The sequence below is a fragment of the Camelus dromedarius genome, chromosome 16 (assembly GCF_036321535.1).
Source record: "Camelus dromedarius isolate mCamDro1 chromosome 16, mCamDro1.pat, whole genome shotgun sequence".
Lineage (NCBI taxonomy): Eukaryota > Metazoa > Chordata > Mammalia > Artiodactyla > Camelidae > Camelus > Camelus dromedarius.
In genome coordinates this window covers 45,755,642-45,775,341 of record NC_087451.1, presented here as the reverse complement: position 1 = coordinate 45,775,341, position 19,700 = coordinate 45,755,642, and the positions used below count along the sequence as shown (strand labels likewise).

Sequence of the window (19,700 nt, the reverse complement as noted above, 5' to 3'; positions counted from 1 at the left end):
GTGCAACTTCAGAGGGGTCACACCACTTCTCCGAGCTTTGGTTTCCCCGCCTGCAGATGAAGGTGGCTGTGTCATGACACCCACAATGGTTGTGCATGTGAGAAGGACAGATGTGGGCAAGTCTGACAGTTCAGGGTTCCTCAGGGGTGTGTGTGTTGGGGGCAGGGACAGAGGTTACCATGGGGACCTGGGGAGAAGTGGGGCAGAGAGAAGAGGTGGTGACATTTTTCGATAGCTTAACCAGGGACCAAGGCTGAAGACTAAGGTGTTGGGAGAGGCAGGTGAGGAAGGATGAACCAGTGAGAGCAGGGTGAGCATGTTTTCTGAAATCAGTTCCAAGAAACCCACTCTACTTTGCAGCAGAGTAAATGAAGTGCCCAACAGCATAGGTGGCACACTCCACCTGGGCCAGGGACCTAGAGGGCCACCATCCCAGAACCTCATTCTGCTCTCATCTGGGCAACATCTGTCACCCTCAGACATAGAAAGTCTAGTCTGCACCAGCACGGCCCTTGTCCTGGAGTCTAGCAAGCCTGCCCGTTCCCAACACCATCATGGAGTCACACATAAGTGTAAAAGCCAGGTTTCTAATTATTCTGATGCAACAGACACAGAACACAGGCAGCCATGCCCTGTTGGAAGCCACAGGGACAGTTCTTGATGGCTCCCAGGGTGGAGTATGAATGCAGAGCAACTGGAGTGTCCCTCAGTCTCAGGTCATAGGATGGCATGACAGTCACAGCACAGGCTCCCTGAGGTGTCTTCTCCTGGGAGAAGGGCCACTGAGTCAGTAGTGGCTGGAGGCTAGTGGTGGGAGTGGGGCAGGTGTTCATGCAGCACCTGGAGAATGAGCTCTGAAGACTCCCCAGGGCCAGATTCTCCAAACACCTTTACTGGCTATCTTCTCCGCCTGCCCCAGCTCGAGGTCCCAGAGCAGTCTAGAGAGAGGGCAGGTTTCTGGCCAATGACTGCAGGCAAAGGTAGGGGCACATGAGCTGGACCGGGCAAGGACTGCCCTGGAAAAGGCTGTCGCCACAGTCCCTCTACCATCTGCCCACCCTTCACAAGAGGGCAGGTTAGGGGCATGGAGCCTGACTCTCCAGCAGAAGCAAACCTGGGTCCCATTCTCTGCTCAGGCCCTGGAACTTCCTGGGTCAGACAGGAAGGGGGGAGGGGTGCTGCTGGCAGGACACACATCAACCTGCCTATGACCTCTACCTAAGAGCCTGGGTGGAGGGCCCCTCCTACTTAGTCATTTGCTTCTGCTGAATGCAGGGATCCTAGACCCTCTGCCCACCCCTCAGGGGGACAGGCAATGAGACGCCAAGACTGCTGGAACCCAATGCTGCTTGCACCAACCAGTCTAGGCAGCCTGTACAAATGTGAGCATCTCCCCTTCTCAGGCAGCCTAAGGCCCAGGGTGGCGTGACAAGAATGCAGGCCTGTGCCAGATGGGGCATGTGCCTGGCAGGCCTGCTTGGGCGGGACTGGAAGTGTGTGTGGGGAAAATCAAGAAATGAAATGCAGGCTGGAGGGTCCTTCCCACATCTAGTGCACCGTCTCTAGCTCTTCACTGTTGACAAACTAGCTGGTTTCACCTCAGCAACAAGAACCTGTATTTAAGGGGCCTATTCCAGAGATCTGGACTGCAGAGAGCAAAGGAGTGTGGCTAGATCTCCCCTGGGAGGAGGAGGATGCTGGCTTCCTCCTCAGGAGGCCGGGTGGGCCCCCAGCACTCCTGGCAGTGATGGGCAGAGCTGGCTGCCAGCTCTGGCCTCCGCCCTGGATTCACTCTCATCCCGGCTCAGATCTGTGGTTGGGCTGCATCCAGTGGGTCCTCCTGGAAGAAGGAGCGAGGCTGGATCTGCAGCAATAAAACAGTTGTTAAAAAACAAAACAGTTGGGGAGCAGAGGGGGCTGGGCCTTCCATCTTCCCCTTCCCCAACCTCTGTGGCTCCATCATGGGGGTGGGATCCTTCGCCCGTGGCCTCGGAGAACCGATGGTGATGGGCTCAAGTCTTCTGTGCTACCCTCCCTCTTACCCACCAGCATCCCTTTACCTTGAAGGGCTTGCTGATCCCCACCACAGAATGCAGGTTGTTGCTATAGTAAAAAAGGAGAAACTGCTCCTCAGTTTCAGGGATGTCGCTGATGTTGATGTATACCTGAAGGGGAGGACAGACAGGAAGGGGGTCACCTTAATGGCCCCAGGCCCCACCTGGCTCTCAGGGACAAGGTATCCAGCTCTCTGTTCCTTCCAGAACTCAAGAGGAGAGCTCAGGCAAGTCTACCTGCTGGAGATGTAGAATACCTATCTCAGGAAAGGGGGCAGGTACCTGGATCAGCTCGTCGCTGAAGGAGACCTGGTTGTCCCCAACCCAGACATAAGACACGTAGTCATTAATGTGGCGCAGCCCCACCTGTGGAAGGGGGATTGGGCGGTCAGTGGTCTGGGAGAACACAGGACTCACATCAAGTCCTAAGGAGAGGATGGTCTCGTTCTAGGTCTGGTCATCGTACCATCTGCCCCCTCCCTTTCACTGCCAGCCCCAAGGTGGGCAAGGACCCCTGGGGTGAATGGGGGTGAACTCTCCAGTCTCTGTGCCCAGCTCCCAGGAGCCCTCAGAACCAATAAACCTGGTGGGGGGGGGTTGTGGTTGGTGAGACCCTGCCCAGCCCACCACGTCACCTTGTACAGTCCGATCCAGTCCCAGGGGCTGCTGGGGAAGTCTGTGGTCAAGAAGTAGCTGATCAACAGGTCGTTCTCCATGGTGCACAGGCCCTCGGGGAGCAGGGTGATCAGTGGGGCAGATACCAATGGCTTCAGCTACACACAGGGGTGGGAAGGGGGTTGAAATCCCACAGCATCATTCCCTACTCTGAGACAAATGTTTTAACTGTGCCCTTCCAACAGGTCAGTGGGGGAGGAGGGGCACCAGGAGGGTGGGCATAGGACTCCACTAGGCTGCCCTGAGAGTATCAGACCTTGGCTGGCCAGCTGGAAAGAGAAAGAGCCAAGGGCTTGTCAGGGGTGGCATGCCCTGCCAGGGAGGATGGGCCCGGGGGCCCAGTGGGTAACCAAACAGAGAGCTGAGTGCTGGAGGGTGAGGGTGGGGGTAGGGTGGGGGAGATTGGGGGAGTTGCTGACAGGTTGAAGAAAGAAGCCAGGTAGCTGCTGTCAGGACTCCAGAGTTCCTGACCCACAGGCCTAAATCCAATTTGGGGACCTCTGGTGAGAACAGCTACAGGCAGGTGGAGGGACACAATGGTATAAAGACAGACAAACAGTATGAAAAGGTGAAGGCTGCGGGCAACCAGTAGCTCAAAGGAGGTCATCACCGTCTTGGTCATTAGACGGCAAGACACAAGGATGGAGGGGGCTCCCTTTGCAACCTGATCCAGGTAGGTTTAGGACAAATGAAAGGAAGTTGTACTTCACTCGGTAGGTAATAGGCATAATGGAACTCAGGAGCCTCAAGGGACAGGACCAGGAGGAAATGGAAACCTATTGACAAAGGGTTTGAACACGTTTTTGACAGACAGAGCCATCAACAGTTCCCAAGAAGAGCTGGGATACCTGACCTGGGAGGAAAGGCAATCATGTCCTCCTACAGGTCTCCCCTGGGGGATCTGTTGACATGAGAACCCAGGGCGGGAGGGTGTGGGGACGGGGCCCAGCATGGCTGCTCCTCTGCCAAGTGCTGGGCAGCCCGGAAGTTACCTCCAACTCAAAGGTGGCAGTGACGGGCTTATGGTCACTGATGCTGTACATCATGTGGCTGACGTAGCTCCTCAGAAACAGGGAGAAGTGAGGGGCTGACAGCCTGGGGGTGTGGAAGCCACCCTGGGGCTGCCGCTTCAACCGCCACAGGATGCGGTCAGTCCACGCAGGCTTGCGTTTTTTCTCACTGGGTGGGGGAAGAGGAAGAGTGGGGAGATGAGAAAGAGTTGGCAGGCGAGCTTCCTGGAGCCCCTCACACCAGCACCTGTCAGCAGCCAAGAGAGCCCTGGGCTGGAGCTGGGGCCCGGCAGGGCAGCAGAGGGGATGGTGCCCAACAGAGTCACAAGTATGCTGCCTCTGTCAGACTCAGCCAAGGACCCTCAGTCTATTCTGCATTTCTCTGAATCAAATTGTGACTCAGAACATTGCATTTAGAGACTCTCTTATTTCTTGAACCAAAGTAGCAGAAGATCAAAGAAGCTGAGGTTTGGATTTTGGAGTCAGATGGAATGAGCTGGAATCTGGCTTCCCCAGTACTAAAGACGTGACCTTAGGAAAGGAAAGGGAAGCATTTAGGGAATGTGCACTACGTGCCTGTGATCAGTACCATTTACTTCACTCTTCACAGGTGGAGAAACTGAGTCTCAGGGGGAAAGTGACTTTCCCAAAGTCACACAGGCACTGAGTGGCGAAGCCAGGACTCAAGGTCAGGCAGTGTGACCACAGAGCCAGTGCCCTTTATCAGCGGGCCAACCTCTCCTAGGCCTCAGCTTCCTCACCTGTAAAATGGAGATAAAAACAGTACTTATGTCATAGGGGTGCTGAGATGTTTAAGTGAGATAAAGCACAAAAAACCAAGCACAATGCTTGGGACAAAATAAGCTCTCTGTAGACACTAGCTGTTACGGTTCCTTGTTCTCGAGTCAGGGGAAAGAACTTCTGCCTGTTCCTCACTCACCAGCTTCCCTGAGGGGCCGCCTGCTCAGATGATTCCTATTTTAAAACTTTTAAGGAGTCGTCACTGCCTCCAGAATAAAGCTCAAGTCTCCAAGCATGGCTTCCAGGCACACAGGAGCCTGACCCTCCTTCCAACCTCATCTCCCACCTCTGCCCCAGACCCGCCTCACCTTGGTGACTCTCAAGCCTCTGGACCTTTACTCTGGCAGGTTTTGCTGCCTGGAACTTCCTCTTCACACGGAGAGGCGCAGCTCCAGTGCTGTCTTTGTCATAAAGCCATCCCTGACCCCTCTGCTTCCAAAGCATCTTACACGAGAGCTTCTACTATTAAATTATATTGTAGTTTTCTGTTTCCCGGTCAGCCTGTCAGTGTGTGAACTCAGAGGTGAGGACTGGCTCTTGGAATCTCCTGTGTGTCCTTAGCATTGGTACAGAGCCTGGCACATAGTAGGTACTCAGCAAGCGCTTGTGAAACCCAAATAACTAAAAATCCCCAAGCTCAATCTCTCTTCTCAAAAATGTGCCCAATTTTTTTAATCATTTTTAAAACTTTTATTTTTTTAAGTTGTAGCTTCTTCTCCTTTTTTTAAAATTTATTTGGTGGGGGGAGGTAATTAGGCTTATTTATGTATGTAATGGAGGTACTGGGAATTGAACCCAGGACCTCATGCATGCTAGCATGCACTCTACCACTGAGCTATATCTTCTCCCCTTCCTGTCCAATCTTAACGTATACAGTTTCATATGCTTATAATCAGTTTGAAATGCTATTTTTGTCTTCTGCTTTATCCACTTACTGTTTTAAATAAACATTTCTGACACACTGTCGTCACTTCAATAGCAATACGCTTTTCCAGCAACAGAGGCAGGATGGTGCCTCGGTGGTGAACTCCACCTCCAGGATCAGAGATCAGTTGGGGAAAGGTTCAGCCCTATTCATTAATAGCAGGTGTGTTTAAATCTGGTGGCCTTAAGACAGATGATTTGACCCTGCCATCTATTTTTAATTTAGTTTCTCCACTTTTTTCACCCTGGATGTTAAAAAAATTTTTTGAGACTTATTTCCCCACTGCATCCTCCCAACGGCATTAGACTCTCTAGCAGTAGAATTTCTATTGCCAGAATTTTTTACATCTTTTATTTACTTTGTGGTGCATACATCAGTCAAGTACTCACCTATAAATTCCCTTAGTTTGATACTTTTTCTTCTTTTTTTTTTTGTGGAGGGACGTAATTAGTTTCTTATTTGTTTATTTATTTATTTTGGTGGAGGTACTGGGGATTGAACCTAGGACCTGGTGCATGCTAGGCATATGCTCTACCACTGAGCTATCCCCTCCCCCACCGTACTTGGATTCTTAAGACACAGTTGAGAGAGTCAGCCTGACATAGTGGAATAAACTTGGACTTTAGCCCATGGGGGGAAAAAAAGCACAGGTGTGGTTTCGAGTGGTGAATATGTGGAGATTTGGGGAGAGTGGCGCCCTTGGAGAGGGCACGGATGCTCCCTACCCTTCCTTCCCCCATACCTTGCCCTACACATCTCTTCTATCTGCAGGTTCCTGAGTTACATCCTTTTATAAGAAACCAGTAATCTAGTTTAAAAAAAAAAGAAAAGGCTCTGCCCTTGGGCAAGTGACATCACCACTCCAAGCCTCAGTTTCTTCAACTCTAAGAGGGGGTGATAACAGTACTTACTTCAAAGAGCCACTGTGAAGATTAAATAAATTATAGCACCGAGGGAGTGGTCAAGAAGTGGTAACTGGCTAAACCACATCTGCTCAGGGCTCCTGGGTTGTTTCAACCGTTCACTCTTCTGAGGAGCGTTCAGGGGACATTGGAATGTGGTATTTCCATCCCAGAGACTATAGACTAGATCTCCAAACCAACCTTGAACATACAGTGCCTAGCAATTCTGAAAACTTGGTAATGAACCACATGAATGTACCACTCTCCCTTTCAAAGCAACCTCCCCCACTTCATTATGGTCCAGAGCCCACACATGCTGTCCCGTCAGCATCCTCCCCAAGTCCTGACCACAGCTTGACTCTCCTTCCTCCTCAGTACCTCAGCCTGTTTCCCTTCCTTCCTTTTCCATGGCCTGGCCCACACTCATCACTGGGCACCCATATTGTTCTTTCTTTCAACGAGATTTACTGAGCCTTTGTTACATGCCAAGCAGCTGGGGATCTGGTAAATGGGATTGATAAAGCCATTGAGGAGCTCACTTGACAAACAAAAGACAAGGAACAGGTAGGCAAAATAAATATGTACAAACTAAATATTATATATATCCCCCAGTTCTCCACTCCTAATAACAATAATAGCTGAACATAGGGGCCTTCTGTGCATCAGGCACTGTGATGGGTGCCTCGGGGACCATGCTAACCCTCCCTGCACTGGGAGAATGCTACAGGCCACATCGTTCTCTTTCTACAAGACACTGAAGTTCAGCGAGGTCACCCTGTCCAGGTGGAGGCTGGCCACTTGCCCAGGTGGCTGACTCCTTCCTCTGCACCTGTCTCCTCCAGCTTGCCCTGAGGTGGCCAATTCCCAGTGTGTGTTACCAGAGCGGGGCCTCACTAATACTTTGGGGCTGAATGGTCGTGACTGAGTCTAAGAGTTGTTTGTGAAGGTTATAAGTATACCTTGTCTTCTTGTGCTTTGCTGATACCGTGTTTTCTGTACGTTGGTTTGTGGCAACCCTGCGTGGAGCAAGCCTGTCGACGCCATTTTGCCAACAGCATTTGCTCACCTCCTGTCTCTGGGCCACATTTTGGTTATTCTTGCAATATTTCAAGCTTTTTCATTATTGTTATATTTGTTATGGTGATCTGTGATCTTTGTTGTCACTATTGAGAAAAGATTATGACTCACTGAAGGCTCAGATGATGGTTAGAATTTTTTACCAATAAAGTATTTTTAAATTAAGGTATGTACTTTTTTTTAAAGATGGAAAGCTATTGCACACTCAACAAACTACAGTACAGTGTGAACATAACTTTTATATGTACCAGGAGATCTAAAAATCTGTGACTCTCTGTTGTGATATTTGCTTTGCTGCGGTGGTCTGGAACCAACTCGCTGTATCTCCCAGGTATACCTGTAGTTAAGTCTTTACTTTCTAAAACTTAAAACCATGTAGCTCTGCAAGATTCTCTTGGCTTAAGAGCCTAGAAAATTTGAGCCAATTTACTGACCCAAAAGTAGTGATGTGTTCCATTTTCAGGTCTGAAAGCCCTTTTCCTCTCAGATCCCTGTAGACGGCTTCTAAGTGTCCCATTGAACTCTGGACACGAGTCTTGACTAGATTGATCATAATACCCTCTCCTCATGGCCTAGTGGGGAGGCTGACTGGGTTCATGTCGACTGTAACAAAACCCGAATGCAATCCCTGACTTTAACAGGATTTCCCGCCCTCAGCCCTTTGGCCCGCCCCTGTAATGGAGCTGACCTCGTTTCTCATTACATTTTGGCTCGGGGACACGTGGCCGGGCTGAGCTGCAGACGTGCCCTGCGCACAACGCGCTCACAGCCTCGCCAGCTCCGCTCAAGGTGCCTCTCGGCAGCGCTGCTGACTGATCAGAATGCCTGCCCTTCTTTCTGCCAACTCTGCTGCCTCCCTGACAACAACTCTCGTTGACTGCTCCTGGCCTCAGCTGCCCGCCTCCTCACCACTTGCTTCAACCTCCTTCAGTGCTTCCACACAGAGTTCTGGAAACTTCTATCAGCCAACTCCTGGACTCGAGAGTGTTTCTTTGGCTCTCTTGCTCTGGGTGGGTCCCTCTACTAGACTGGCTGCTCCTTAAATACCATACCTTTTCCTTTTGTCCTCTCAGGCTCCCAGTTCAAACATATGCCAGGCACTACGCTACATACCAGGGATGGTCATAAATCAGATCCAGTCTCTATGCTCTGGGCATTCATAGTGCAGCAAGAAAGGCACACTGTGTCTTAAAAGCAACACTGGGGGGTAGGGTATAGCTCACTGGTAGAGTGCATGCTTAGTGTGCATGAGGCCCTGGGTTCAATCCCCAGTACCTCCGTTTAAAAAAAAAATTAAATAAGAAAATAAATAAATAAATAAATTGAATTACCTCCAATTCCCTCTCCCTGCCAAAAAACAAACAAAAACACTAATTAAGAAAAAAAAAAAAACACAGCAACACTGAAAGCATGGTGTGTGCATGGTTTGTAGGCAGCGTAAAGGCAGGAGGGAACTCTCAGTGAAACAGGCAAGGGTCAGGGAAGGCTTACCAGAAGAGATGATGTCTGAACTGTATTTTCAAGGATGAGTAACAGACTGATTAGACAGGAATGTTTCTGTTCCCTATGTGGGGCTCAGGCCCTGCCCACCACAGGAACTCTCAGCTGGGAATATTTCAGTTATGATATCCCCCTGTAATGCCCCCTGTTCCTGTCCAGACATTCCTTCATTTCCTGGGCTCCAGGCAAGGGGAGGCGCATGAGTGTGGATTCACACAGACTCAAGTTCAAATTCTTGCTCCATCACTTACTCTGCTACCACCCTACTTAAATCTTCCGAGACTCAGTTTCCTTATTTGTAAAAACTCATTATCAACGATGTCCGCCTAATGAGGCTCTGGTAGGAATTAAGTGAAGTGATGCAGGCCAGGCAGTTTGTACAATGCCTGGTCCACGGGAAGTGCTCAGTCACAGGGTGATTGTATCTGTTACATGGAAATAAGGATCTGCCTCCTCCTTACAAGCCTCTGCCATCCCAGTCGTGGTCTCCTTTCTGCTGCAGCTGCGGGCAAACTGGCTGTGAATTCGGAGACACCGTGGGTTAGAGGAGAGCATGGTGGGTAACAGAGTTACTCCGGCTCTGCCATCACTAGCTGAGGCACCTGGGGAAGAACATCTCAGCCTCTCTACCCAACCTCTATGACTTCCAGTCTCCTGAAGGTTTCCCTCCTGCACCTGGGGGTGGGGGTGGGCAAAGGGACACCTGGCCACATGGCCTGTCAGCAGCGCTTTTCCTGCTGGCAAGTGAGGTTCTGAAGTCAATTGGTGGAAGGTCCCAGCCTCCAAGGCCCCAGCCTGACCCCTGGGGCCTTACAATTTGCATGATGACCCTCATTTCCAATGGACGGCTGGGGAGACTGGCAGCTGTGGAACCAGGCCAGCGGGCCAGCAGGAACCTGCCCTCTCACCTTCTTTCTGGCTTGCACTGCTGCCCAGGTTGGACCCTGTTACCAATGTTGGTGGTCTCGTCTTGTGTGCACTGCCCCAGCCACCACCCCACTCCGTCTTGCTCCACACTCCTGACATGGCTCACGCTCTCCCTCTTCCCTGGTGGGGACCTTGTGGCTCTGCCATGCCACTTCCAGCACTGGCCAGCAGCTCTGCCTGTCCCCTTGAATTGGCTGTGGAGACACCTACTCCCCCTCTAAATCCCAGAGGCCTGGATGCCCTCGAAGGTATCTCCTCCTCCCACCTAAGCTAGTCCTGCTAGGGGAACCCACGAAGGAGCTGCTCCAGTTGACATGAAAAGCCCTGTAACAGGTAGGGGGTTCTTTTTCTTCAAAGAGATCAGAACCCTTGCCCTAAATCAGGCCAAGGACTTCTTGTCCCTCTGCCCAACCCTAAGGTTTTGGTGGTTACCTGGCCCCTTCTAAGCTTAGAAAGGTTTTCAGTAAAACAACCATCTGAAGACATGTATCTCAAAATAACAACAGCAGTTATCATAGTGCATACTGGGCGCCAGGCGCTGGGCTAAGCATATGCAATGTCTCATTTAATCCTCAGCCCCATGAAGTAGGTACTGTTATCACTCACATTTTATAGATGACAAAACTGAGGCTGAAATACCATGTCCAGTGTCATGTAGCTGATGAAGGGCAGAGCTGCACTTCTAACTACTAGAGGCAGGATCTTTGTACTGTTCCCCATGAACGCTCCCCTAGCAGCACTACTTCATCTGCCTGAGTGGTAGCCGACCCACTCACAGCTGGGGCAGGGCAAGATTTCTGGCCCCTGTAGGGGAAGACCAGAAAGCCCTGGGGAGTGGGGAGAGGGGTTCCCAGAATGCTCAAATAAGTCCCTCCCAAGTCAGGAGTCAGCAGTCCTCCCTTCTCCTTTGGTTCTATCTGCCCTGCCACCAACCCCCTTCTTGCTGTCTCTGTCCTCCCTTCCTGCTGTCTCTGAGGACAATCTAGGACCCCTCCCATAGTCAGCAGGGGGTGCCACCCCTGAGAGGTGATGACTGGATCTATTCCTGCTTCCCTAATACTTCTGTTCTGATGCAGCTCCCGCTGCCACTGGGGCCAGCATAATTTGACTTCCAGGCCCCTCACCTCCCATTTCCTCCTCGTGGGCTAACTCCAGATCTGCGACAAGCTGATCCTCTCTAGTGGAGTCCCCTCACCTGGTGTCATAGGTGTTGGAGTTCTTATCAAACTTGTAGGTGGGCGGGAAGAGCAGGGGGCCCTCCTGGAACTCCCGGAGCAGCAGGTCGTGTCTTTTGGCAATGCTGAGCTGGAGAGAAAGGCAAGGTCCCATCTCCCAACAGGCCTGACCCCACGGCCCAGCACCACACTCCATTCAAGGGATCAGCACACGCCATCACAGTGGGACAAGAATCAAACCACACCATGTCATTTCCTCACTGCCCCAGCGGCAGCCTCAGCACCCCAGCTCCACTGCACCCCAACCACCAGGAGAGCAGCTAAATCCTCTTGTAAACATTACCCCACAGTCCCAGGGGAGGCAGCTGCCTGCCATTCCCCAGTCTTTGGACTGTAGGGACCAGGTTTTGAATTCCTTCTCTCTGGGAGCCACTAGCAGACATATGTCAGAGGGGAGGCTGGGGATGGGAAAGATGGCAGGGACACAAGCGGGCTGGTATCTTGGCATCCACGGCAGGTCAAAGCCCTTCTCACTCCCTACTCGCACGCACAACCAGCGGCTGTGCCCCAGGACCCCCAGGTGGAGACCAGGCCCCGACAGGACTGGCTGCCCCACCCCCAGGTGTGAAGACCTCTTAGGTTCCTCCCTGCCAGGGAACAGAGGCTTGGCAAAGAAGAGGCACTAGGGAACCCCCCATATCTCATGTTGACCCCCATCAGGGGCTCAGACCACCCCTCAGGGACCTCCCATCACTGGATACCTGATCCTTCTCCCACAGGTCACTGTAGAATTGATTTTTTATGGATTCCCGGACAAAGTGCAACCCAAAGTCCTCGATCCGAAAGTTCATGTCTCCAAACCAGAGGATGAGGCTTCAGAAAGAAAGGAAGGCAGGTGGCCTGAGGGTTTGTGATGAGGTCAGAGAAGGGAGGGCAACTGGGGGCTCTGGCCTGCTCACTGCAGGGCTGCTGGAGAATGGAAAGCTCGAGGAGGTGGGTGAGAAGCCAGATGCTGGCAGAGGATCAGGTGAAGACAAGTTGCGTGGGCCCAACAGGACTGTTCTCATGGCCCCCACCCCACCATTTAAGCCGAAGAGACCAGTCCTGGGGGACAAGTGGCAAATATGGAGCAGACTCTAGCCCTCCCTCCCTCTCCCTCAACTGGGCACCAGGCAAGGCGACAACCAGCCCTTCCAGGGAACCACGGAGGATCCTGACCTAGGATGTTCAGAGTGTCCAGGGTTTCCAGGCAGGACAGAGGGGCTAGGGTAAGGGAAGGGGCCCCAGACCCCAGGTAGGCAAAGCTGGACAGGAAAGCAGATGGGGCATCAGGGAAGAGGCTGGGAGAGGGCAGGGATGGAGCACAGACTGCCTCTGGCTGGGGAGCAGTGACCTGGCAGAGCACGCTCGCCTGGGCTGGCATGGGGGGAAGGACAGGGCGGTAGTTCACAACGGCACGCTCACTCGTGGTCCAGGATGTTGGGGATATCCTGTGCCTCAAAATTCTGCATCTCCAGGATCCGGTCAAAGTGTTCCAGCCGCTGGTCATTGTTGGCCATGTGGGGGGGCAGGTGGCAGTTGATGATGCTGACATAGTAGCCATAAAGCTTCAGGAAGATGTTGACGCCCCCTTTGTTCCCCTGGTAGGACAGGTGGGCAGAAGGGTGGGAAGCTGCTCTGGGTGGGCCACACTTCTCTTTTCCTGCCTTAGGCCTGAGGTGATGGTCTCACCTCCTGCGGGATCTCCTAGGGCCAGATGCTCAGTTCCCCAGAGTGGCCTCTCCAACCCCACAGCCCAGCTCACCCAACAGCCTTGGGGATGCTAAGCCCCCCTGAGGCAGGGAGGTAGCTTTGCAGGGCACTGGCCTGGACAGGGTGCCAAGATTCCTTTCACCCCCTTTTTCATTTGCCCAGCTCTAAAGCTTCCAGTTTTTCCCAGCCCAGTGATAGGAGGCCTCCCAACTCTTGACTCAGATAACAGCTTAGTCCTTACCCAGTACCCGAAGAGGCCAGTGGGGGTGGATTTAGTAGACAGGATCTGGATAAAGGGCAAATGCTGATACTTGGCAAAGATCAGTAACAGAAGCCCCTGCATGCGGACACTGGAGACCTGCAGGACAGAGGGGCACTGGTCATTCATGTCCCTGCCAGGCGCTGTGCTCGGTGCTCTCGAGGCCTGAGCCACATGGATGCCCTGACCCAGGGGTCTATGGCATCTCAATTTGAGTCTCAGCTGCCAAATGATGCACTGTGGGAGCTAAGCAAGTTTCAGTTTCTGCCCCTGGGCTGGGGGGTGGAGGACAGAGAAGACAAGGCTGACAGGGACCCTGCCATCAGAAAGGCGCTGACTCAGTGCCAGCCCCAGGCATGGTCAGGTGCTTTTCTCTCTGATACCTTTCTGAGGTCCTACAAGTACCGTGGGCCAGGGCTCAGAAGAATTTCACAGATGCTCAAAGATGAACGGAGGCTAAGGGGCGGGATCTATCTCAGCTTGGGCACTTAGTATTTGATATTGGGCAAGTCTCAGCCTATTTTCTCATTGATAAAGCAAGAATCTGTCTCAAGGATGCTTGGTTAACCGGCACCTATTATTTTTTGGCTTAAGGATTCTTGAAAGTAAATGCAGGGGAAGAACATGAGAACCTTCTAGGGTATGGAAATATTCTGTATCTTGATTTAACTGGTGGTGACAAGGCTGCATATGCATATAAAAATCTATAAAACTACACTTAACTTCTCCGTACATTAGAGTTGAGTAGAAAGAAATTAAGAAGATGCTACCAAAAAATAACACAGACTGTGGGCAGTTGGTGTCTATGAAAGCATCGCAGAGGGGATGAGCGGACAGAGGACGTGTTTGCAGGCTCGGGAGAACAGGGAGAGCAGCCTCTGTCTCCTGACGCGCTTCCTATCGCATTATATCTCCTCGCCCACCCTTTCGGGAAGCACTGTCCTTGTTTTGCAGATGAAGGACTTGAGGCTCAAGGAGACTAAGGAACCAGAAGGACCACCTGGATAACAACGTCAAAGGACCAGGACTGTCAAAATCCCTGCTCTCGGTGGCCACGGAGGCGGGGTGGGAATGGGCCAGTGACCCTCTCTCAGCTTCAGGCTGTCTACACCCACTATCCGAGTAGCTATTTCCGGAGCATGAGGTGCAGAGGCCAAGGAGGAAATCCCCGGGTGGGGAGCATGTACTGGGGCCTTCCAGGAATTATGAAACTTGATCCCGCAGGCCAGGAGCCCTGGCACAGTGAAGGAATCAAAGCAGGGGGAACCCCAAACCCAGGACTGAGTGAGGGAGGCATGAGAACCTAGGGTTGGGCAGAGATTGCTATAAATGTGTCCCCCACCTCACTCTCCACCCTGAGTCTGGGCCCTTCCCCTTCATGTGTATATAGGACCATGGAAGTGGGGGTAGGGCTAGACTCTGAGGGACTAACCCCCAGGGAACTGATAAAGATTCAGGAAGAGTTTCAAGCTTAATATTAATCCACAAAGGCACCGGTCCACTTTCTGAAGTAGCAGTGAGGGGGTGAGGGGGCGAGGAGGATGAGGGTGGGGGTGGGGCAGGAAAGCTTGGATTGGGAGAAAGGGTGGAGCTGTGGGAAAAGGCCAGAGACTTATAGGGGAAGTGCTAATTGGAGGAAATGAAGGAGGAGGAGCTAAGGAAGGGACTAGAGGGAGGCAACTGAGAGCCTTGGAGCCAGCAAAGGGGGTCAACCCCAGGCTTCTCAACCTAAGGCTGGCAGCTTCCAGCCCAAGGAACAGGCTGCAGGCAGGGCTTGCCCCTCAACTCCTGGCTGGGGGAAGGAGGGTCATCTGCTTTGGGTGCCAGGCTCTCAGGAGGCCGCATGGGTAGAATGAGCTGTGTCTATGCCACAAGATGAGCTAATTTCCTTGGCTTGATTCCATTCCACCAATCCCTTGTCAGTTAGCTGAAGTACAAGGAGGCCTCCAGGTTTGGGAAGGGAGTGGGTGGTCAGAGAAAAGTGGCTCTGCCCTCCAAGAAGATCCAGCTCCAAGTCTGCAGGGAGAGACCAAAGTCTGATCTGGGGGGAGCCAAGGGCTTGGGGGCTGGCATCTTCTAGACTCAGTGGCAGGACCAAATCTAGTATGCCCTCCTCCCTACTCTGCCCTCCTCTGGAGGACTCACGGCTCTTGCCTCAGCACCCTTAGGTAAATTAGGGTAACACAATTAATTCTGAAGAAATCCAATCACCCAGGGAAGGGAAAAGAGGAATTCTGGTATTTCGAAGAAGCACTACTCGAGGTGTTTTGAATAGGAGTGTGTTTCACCCCTCAGCTGTGTAGGGCAGAAAGGTGAGATCCAACAATCTAGAGCCTTCCTGTAGATTCTCCTATGGTCTAAAGATTTCCCAAAGAACACTGGCCCTTCAGGCTGAGAACTCTTTTCCTCCACATTTATCTCCCCTCTCCAAACCTCTGGGCCCCTGAGAATTCAGGGTGCATGTCTCTTGTAATTAGAGGACACCCTCTGATACCAGCAGCCCATCAACCTTAGGGATCACCAGTATAGCAAGAAAGTACAGTAGTTAAGAACATGGGTTATGAAGTTTGAACGATCTGGATTCAAATCCCAGATAGCCTGTGTGACCTCTGAGTCTTGGTTTTATCTGCAGAAGACCCATATTTCAGAAGAGTTAAGATTTTTAAATAACATATATACAGAGCTTATTTATAATGCTTAACACCAAGCAAGCACTCGATAAATGGTGGCAATTATTATTATACTCTGAGATTTCAGGCTGGGCATGGGAGTAGAGATTGGCAGCTGGGGGTGGGTAAGCCCTGAGGTGTTACTAAGCCCCGCTGTACCTCCCCGTGGAATTCTCCCAACCTGAAAAATATCAAGGTGTTAAACTAGTCCCTGGGGTCCCAGCTCAGCTACCTGAGAAAGACAACAGGCAGGCAGGAGCCCCAGGGAGCCAGGTACAACTGAGGCTTGGGTCTTTAAATGAAAGGGAAACAGCATGAAAGCCTGAGTGGGAGACCAAAGGACTAGGGGTAAGTAATAAGAGGTGAGACACATTTCCCAACCACCCATGAACTTGTGAGTTACCTTGACGAAGCTCAGAGGGGAAAGCACATCCATGAAGAAACTGCTCCATGGGTCCTCAAAGGCAGTGTCAGAAAGGAGGCTCATGATCCCACAGTTCATTTCCTGCAAACTGCCCATCCCAGGTCAGAGGCTTTCCCTCTGGCCTGGAGGGCACTGCCTCTGTCGCAGACATTTAGCACTGCCCTCAGCTGACTTTCTAGCCTTGGGTTCTCATGACCATGGTCTCTCCCTCCCCTGGCTATTGATCGCCAACCCCTGGCCATCACTGACCCAGGACAAAAGACACTGACTGGCCCTGATGCAGGCTGAAAGCTCCTGGCCTACAGACTCCAGAGTGAGGGCATACAGGGTACAGCAGCTCCCTGCGGGGACAACTTGGGACTGGTCAGGCTTACCTGATCTCGAATGCAGGGATGGGTGATGGGCCCTGTGGACACCTACCCAATGACATATATGTCCAGATTCAGGTTCAGGTTGTTCAGCTGAAGCAGATCACTGAGGTCTGGAGGCGGTGCTGCAGAGGCCACATTCCACGTCACGATGTGTATGCTGGGAAGGGAAGCCATGAGGAAGGATGAGACCTCGTCTAGGTAACTGGCAGGGGGCTGGACCTGCAAATGGCTGCACCACAATCCACTGTTGTCAGGATGGGAAATGCATGTTTCTGCATCCAGTGGAGGGAACTACAAGCCCTTCGTCTTCACCTCCATCCCCTGGAGCAGGAAATTCCCACCCTGGATTGGCTCCTCCGAGCAGGCCCACAGCTGCCAATACCTGGCAGCACTATGCTGCTGACAGCAAGAGAGCTGCCTAAGTGGGCACAAAGGTGCCAGGGTCAGGCAAGGGGAGGGGTGCAGATGGGGTGGACAGTCAGGAATTTATGAATTCTACCAGCCCTCCACACTGCAGCAGTCATCCATGGCTCAGTCAGCAACTTCCCACCTGCCCCTCTTCAGTCCACGGGTTCCTCCCACCACAAGAAAGATTCTGGAGGTTCAGTTTTCACCATGTGAGAGGCCTAAGGACTGCAAGACAGGGGAATTTCAAAAATAACAGTGATAATGAAACCACATTTCCTTCCTCACTCCTTCCTAGCAGATCCCTGGAGCACAACCAATTCTGCCAAGTGTGTCAGAGAGCTTAAGAAGATTCTAAATAACAGGTTTCTCAACATCTCTCTCAAGAGTCTACCCTCTTGGGAAAAGTCATCAGTTGGATAACATCCTCCACCACAGCTTCATATAAACCCTAGGGAAGCAACAGATCTAGATCAGCAGCTCTCAAGAACACTGGATCCCGTCAGAGGCTCAGGGGAAGGAGTGACTTGCATATCTCTTCAACTGAATAGTTACAGCAATACTCTCAGGAAGCCCCCAGACTGTGCTGAGTACAGAGCAGGCAGGGGCTACAAATCCTGCGGAGATCAAAAACAGCCACCAAGCCTCAGGTGAGTCCTAGGCACACCATGAGGAGAAGAACCTGTAACAGTGGAAGATCTAGAATGGGGGTGAGGGGAGGTGGGAGAAAAGGGCAGGATGTCCCCAAACATCTCTTCTCCACCAGACCCTGTTCTTAGAGGTCCATGTTCTAAAAAAGCACAACTTGAAGAAACTCCTAGCCAGCTTAAAGCAATTTCCTGCCCCTCCTTATGAACATCAACAAAACAATAATAAAAGAAAAAAAAACAAAAAACCACCTTCCTAGGCACTCAGCCAGAGATTTTGTGCTTCGTTTGTTTACGATCTCCCCCTGCTGTCCAACAGAGGATTAAGGAAGGCAGCCTTTACAGTCCAAGGCTCCTTGTTTTCCCAGGGACCTGCTCTAAGTGGATGGAGAGCCAAAGTCAGGATTTCTTGTTTCCACTTTCAGATCCGATGATTAGCATCAAATCCCTGCATCGTGACCTGCACTAAGTTGGTGATTAGCGTTGCTCCTAGTTAAAGAGCAAGCATGGGACCAGGCTATTACCACTTCACTAAAGATCTTATCTAAATCTGATTTTGGATTTCAGGAGGTCACAACGGGATCAGGCAGACCCCATGATGTATGTGCTGATCAAAAGTAAGAACGAGATTTCTACTCAAGAGCTAAGAAGAGAATGTTTTGTTCTGTCTTTAACTTCAAACAGTCCAATGCTGCTGCCTCCTCCAGAAGCGAACTGAGACATCTGCTTGGGGCATCCAAGTGGGAACGAGCTTGGCGGCCTGAGTTTGAAATGGGTGAGGGGTTCGAGCCCAACATACCCCTCTTGATACTGGCCTGGGAGATTGTGAGACGACTCTGAACTAGAAGCAGCCCCGCAGGTCTGGCTCCTTCTCTCCCAGCCTGGTTCTGCCCCGGACCCTCAGCCCCAAGTAGGTCGGAGGCAGGGACCCCACCCGGAGCAGGCCGGCCTCCCCGCAGCCGCCTTCCTCACCTGAGCGTCCTGCTTCTCGGTTCGGTCCGTGGGTTCGTGGCTGCCATGGTCCCCACGCGGTGGCCAGGCCGGCTCGTGTCTCCCCGCCGCAGCCGGTCCCGGCCCGATCGGCCCCCCTCGGGTAGCAGGTGCTGGCCAGCTCTCTCTCACCCGATTGTTTTTCTTCCGGATTCCGACCTTCCGCCTCGGCTTCCGTAAGAGGCGGGGCCTGAGCGCACGGAGGGCTCTGGGTGGCGCGGCCCGGGGGAAGAGGCGGTACTCTCCAATGAGCGCGAAACGGTGAAAGGCGGAGAGGAAAGGGGCCTAGGACACCGGGACGTGAGAGGCGTGTCCTCGTGTCATTAGAACCCGACGCAACACTGCCCCGCCTACCGTTAGGGGAGACCGCCCCCTCCGGCTCCCAAGGTGCCCCGCGCGAGGCCGGCCGAGAGGGGCCATCTTCCGGCGGAAGCCACCGCCACGGCCGCGTGAGCCTCCTGGCGTGTCTGGTTTCAAACACCGAGTCTGAGGTCTCGAGCCTCTGCACTGTCTTCCTTCAGGTTCCCAACGCCCAGAGGCGTTGGGGGAAGGTGAGGGGGAAGGGGCGCAGCTCAGCCACTGTCCGGCCTGTAATCCAGTCTCTTTCCCCCTGACTACAGGTAATCTGTCTTCTCTTGGTCACTAAGCGCCTCCATTCTTAGTTCACCTCTATCCCCACTTTAAAGTATTTTTCACTTTTCAAACTCATGCAAACATATTGGACCTTTGGGGGCTCCTGGGCTCAGAAAATTGAGCAGTGAACTAAAAATAAGTCAGTGCCTCTATTTTACGACCAAACATGAAGTGATTATCTATTGTGCCAAAGATTAACTATGATTTCCTTCTAATCACTGGTTCTTCATCTTTTTGTTGAGGGGACGGGGGCAGGACAGTGTATGGTATTCCTTTGAATATCTGATGAGAGCCATGACTCCCCCGAAAAATGCAGTTTTACAGAGAAGCTTCATGAGGTTCACCAACCTGGAAGCCAGAGTAAGAACTCCTCTAAATAAATGTTTTGCTTGGTAGGATGGGAAAAAGAGGGGCATGTGAAGGGCAGGGGAGACAAAAGCAGAAAAGAAATACTGCTAGGAGAAAATGGCCAAATTACTTCCAGATATGTGATGTTTGCGTAAG

At 52.1% G+C, this 19,700-nt stretch overlaps 1 protein-coding gene across 6 annotated transcripts; it reads right to left on the bottom strand.

Moving 5' to 3' along the window:
• Window positions 1–567: 567 nt before the first annotated feature.
• Window positions 568–18,837, bottom strand: INPP5K (inositol polyphosphate-5-phosphatase K). 6 transcript variants are annotated; one of them, XM_010978909.3, is made up of 13 exons: window positions 18,546–18,830; window positions 17,072–17,154; window positions 16,571–16,678; window positions 16,130–16,231; window positions 13,040–13,156; window positions 12,511–12,686; window positions 11,808–11,919; window positions 11,067–11,176; window positions 3,722–3,908; window positions 2,690–2,827; window positions 2,337–2,420; window positions 2,061–2,165; window positions 568–1,864 (listed from the first exon to the last, which is right to left on the bottom strand). In XM_010978909.3, the coding sequence occupies exons 4-13, from the start codon at window positions 16,226–16,228 to the stop codon at window positions 1,805–1,807; spliced, it is 1,188 nt and encodes a 395-aa protein (XP_010977211.1). In that variant the 5' UTR covers window positions 16,229–16,231; window positions 16,571–16,678; window positions 17,072–17,154; window positions 18,546–18,830; the 3' UTR covers window positions 568–1,804. The 6 variants fall into 6 exon arrangements, with proteins under 6 accessions (XP_010977211.1, XP_031324370.1, XP_031324371.1 ...); XM_031468510.2 differs by having other exon boundaries at window positions 16,130–16,238; window positions 18,546–18,829; XM_031468511.2 differs by lacking the exon at window positions 16,130–16,231 and having other exon boundaries at window positions 18,546–18,831.
• Window positions 18,838–19,700: the final 863 nt, after the last annotated feature.

Bases quoted from the DNA above. Each gene is read 5' to 3' on its own strand.
- INPP5K (XM_010978911.3), bottom strand. From the start codon at position 18,592: ATGGCAGCCACGAACCCACGGACCGAACCGAGAAGCAGGACGCTCAG. The intron at 11,920-12,510 runs GTGAGCGTGCCG...TTCTTTCTGAAG, and splicing joins CCCAACATCCTGGACCACGA to CCTCATCCTCTGGTTTGGAG. The intron at 1,865-2,060 runs GTAAAGGGATGC...TTATTGCTGCAG, and splicing joins GGATCAGCAAGCCCTTCAAG to ATCCAGCCTCGCTCCTTCTT.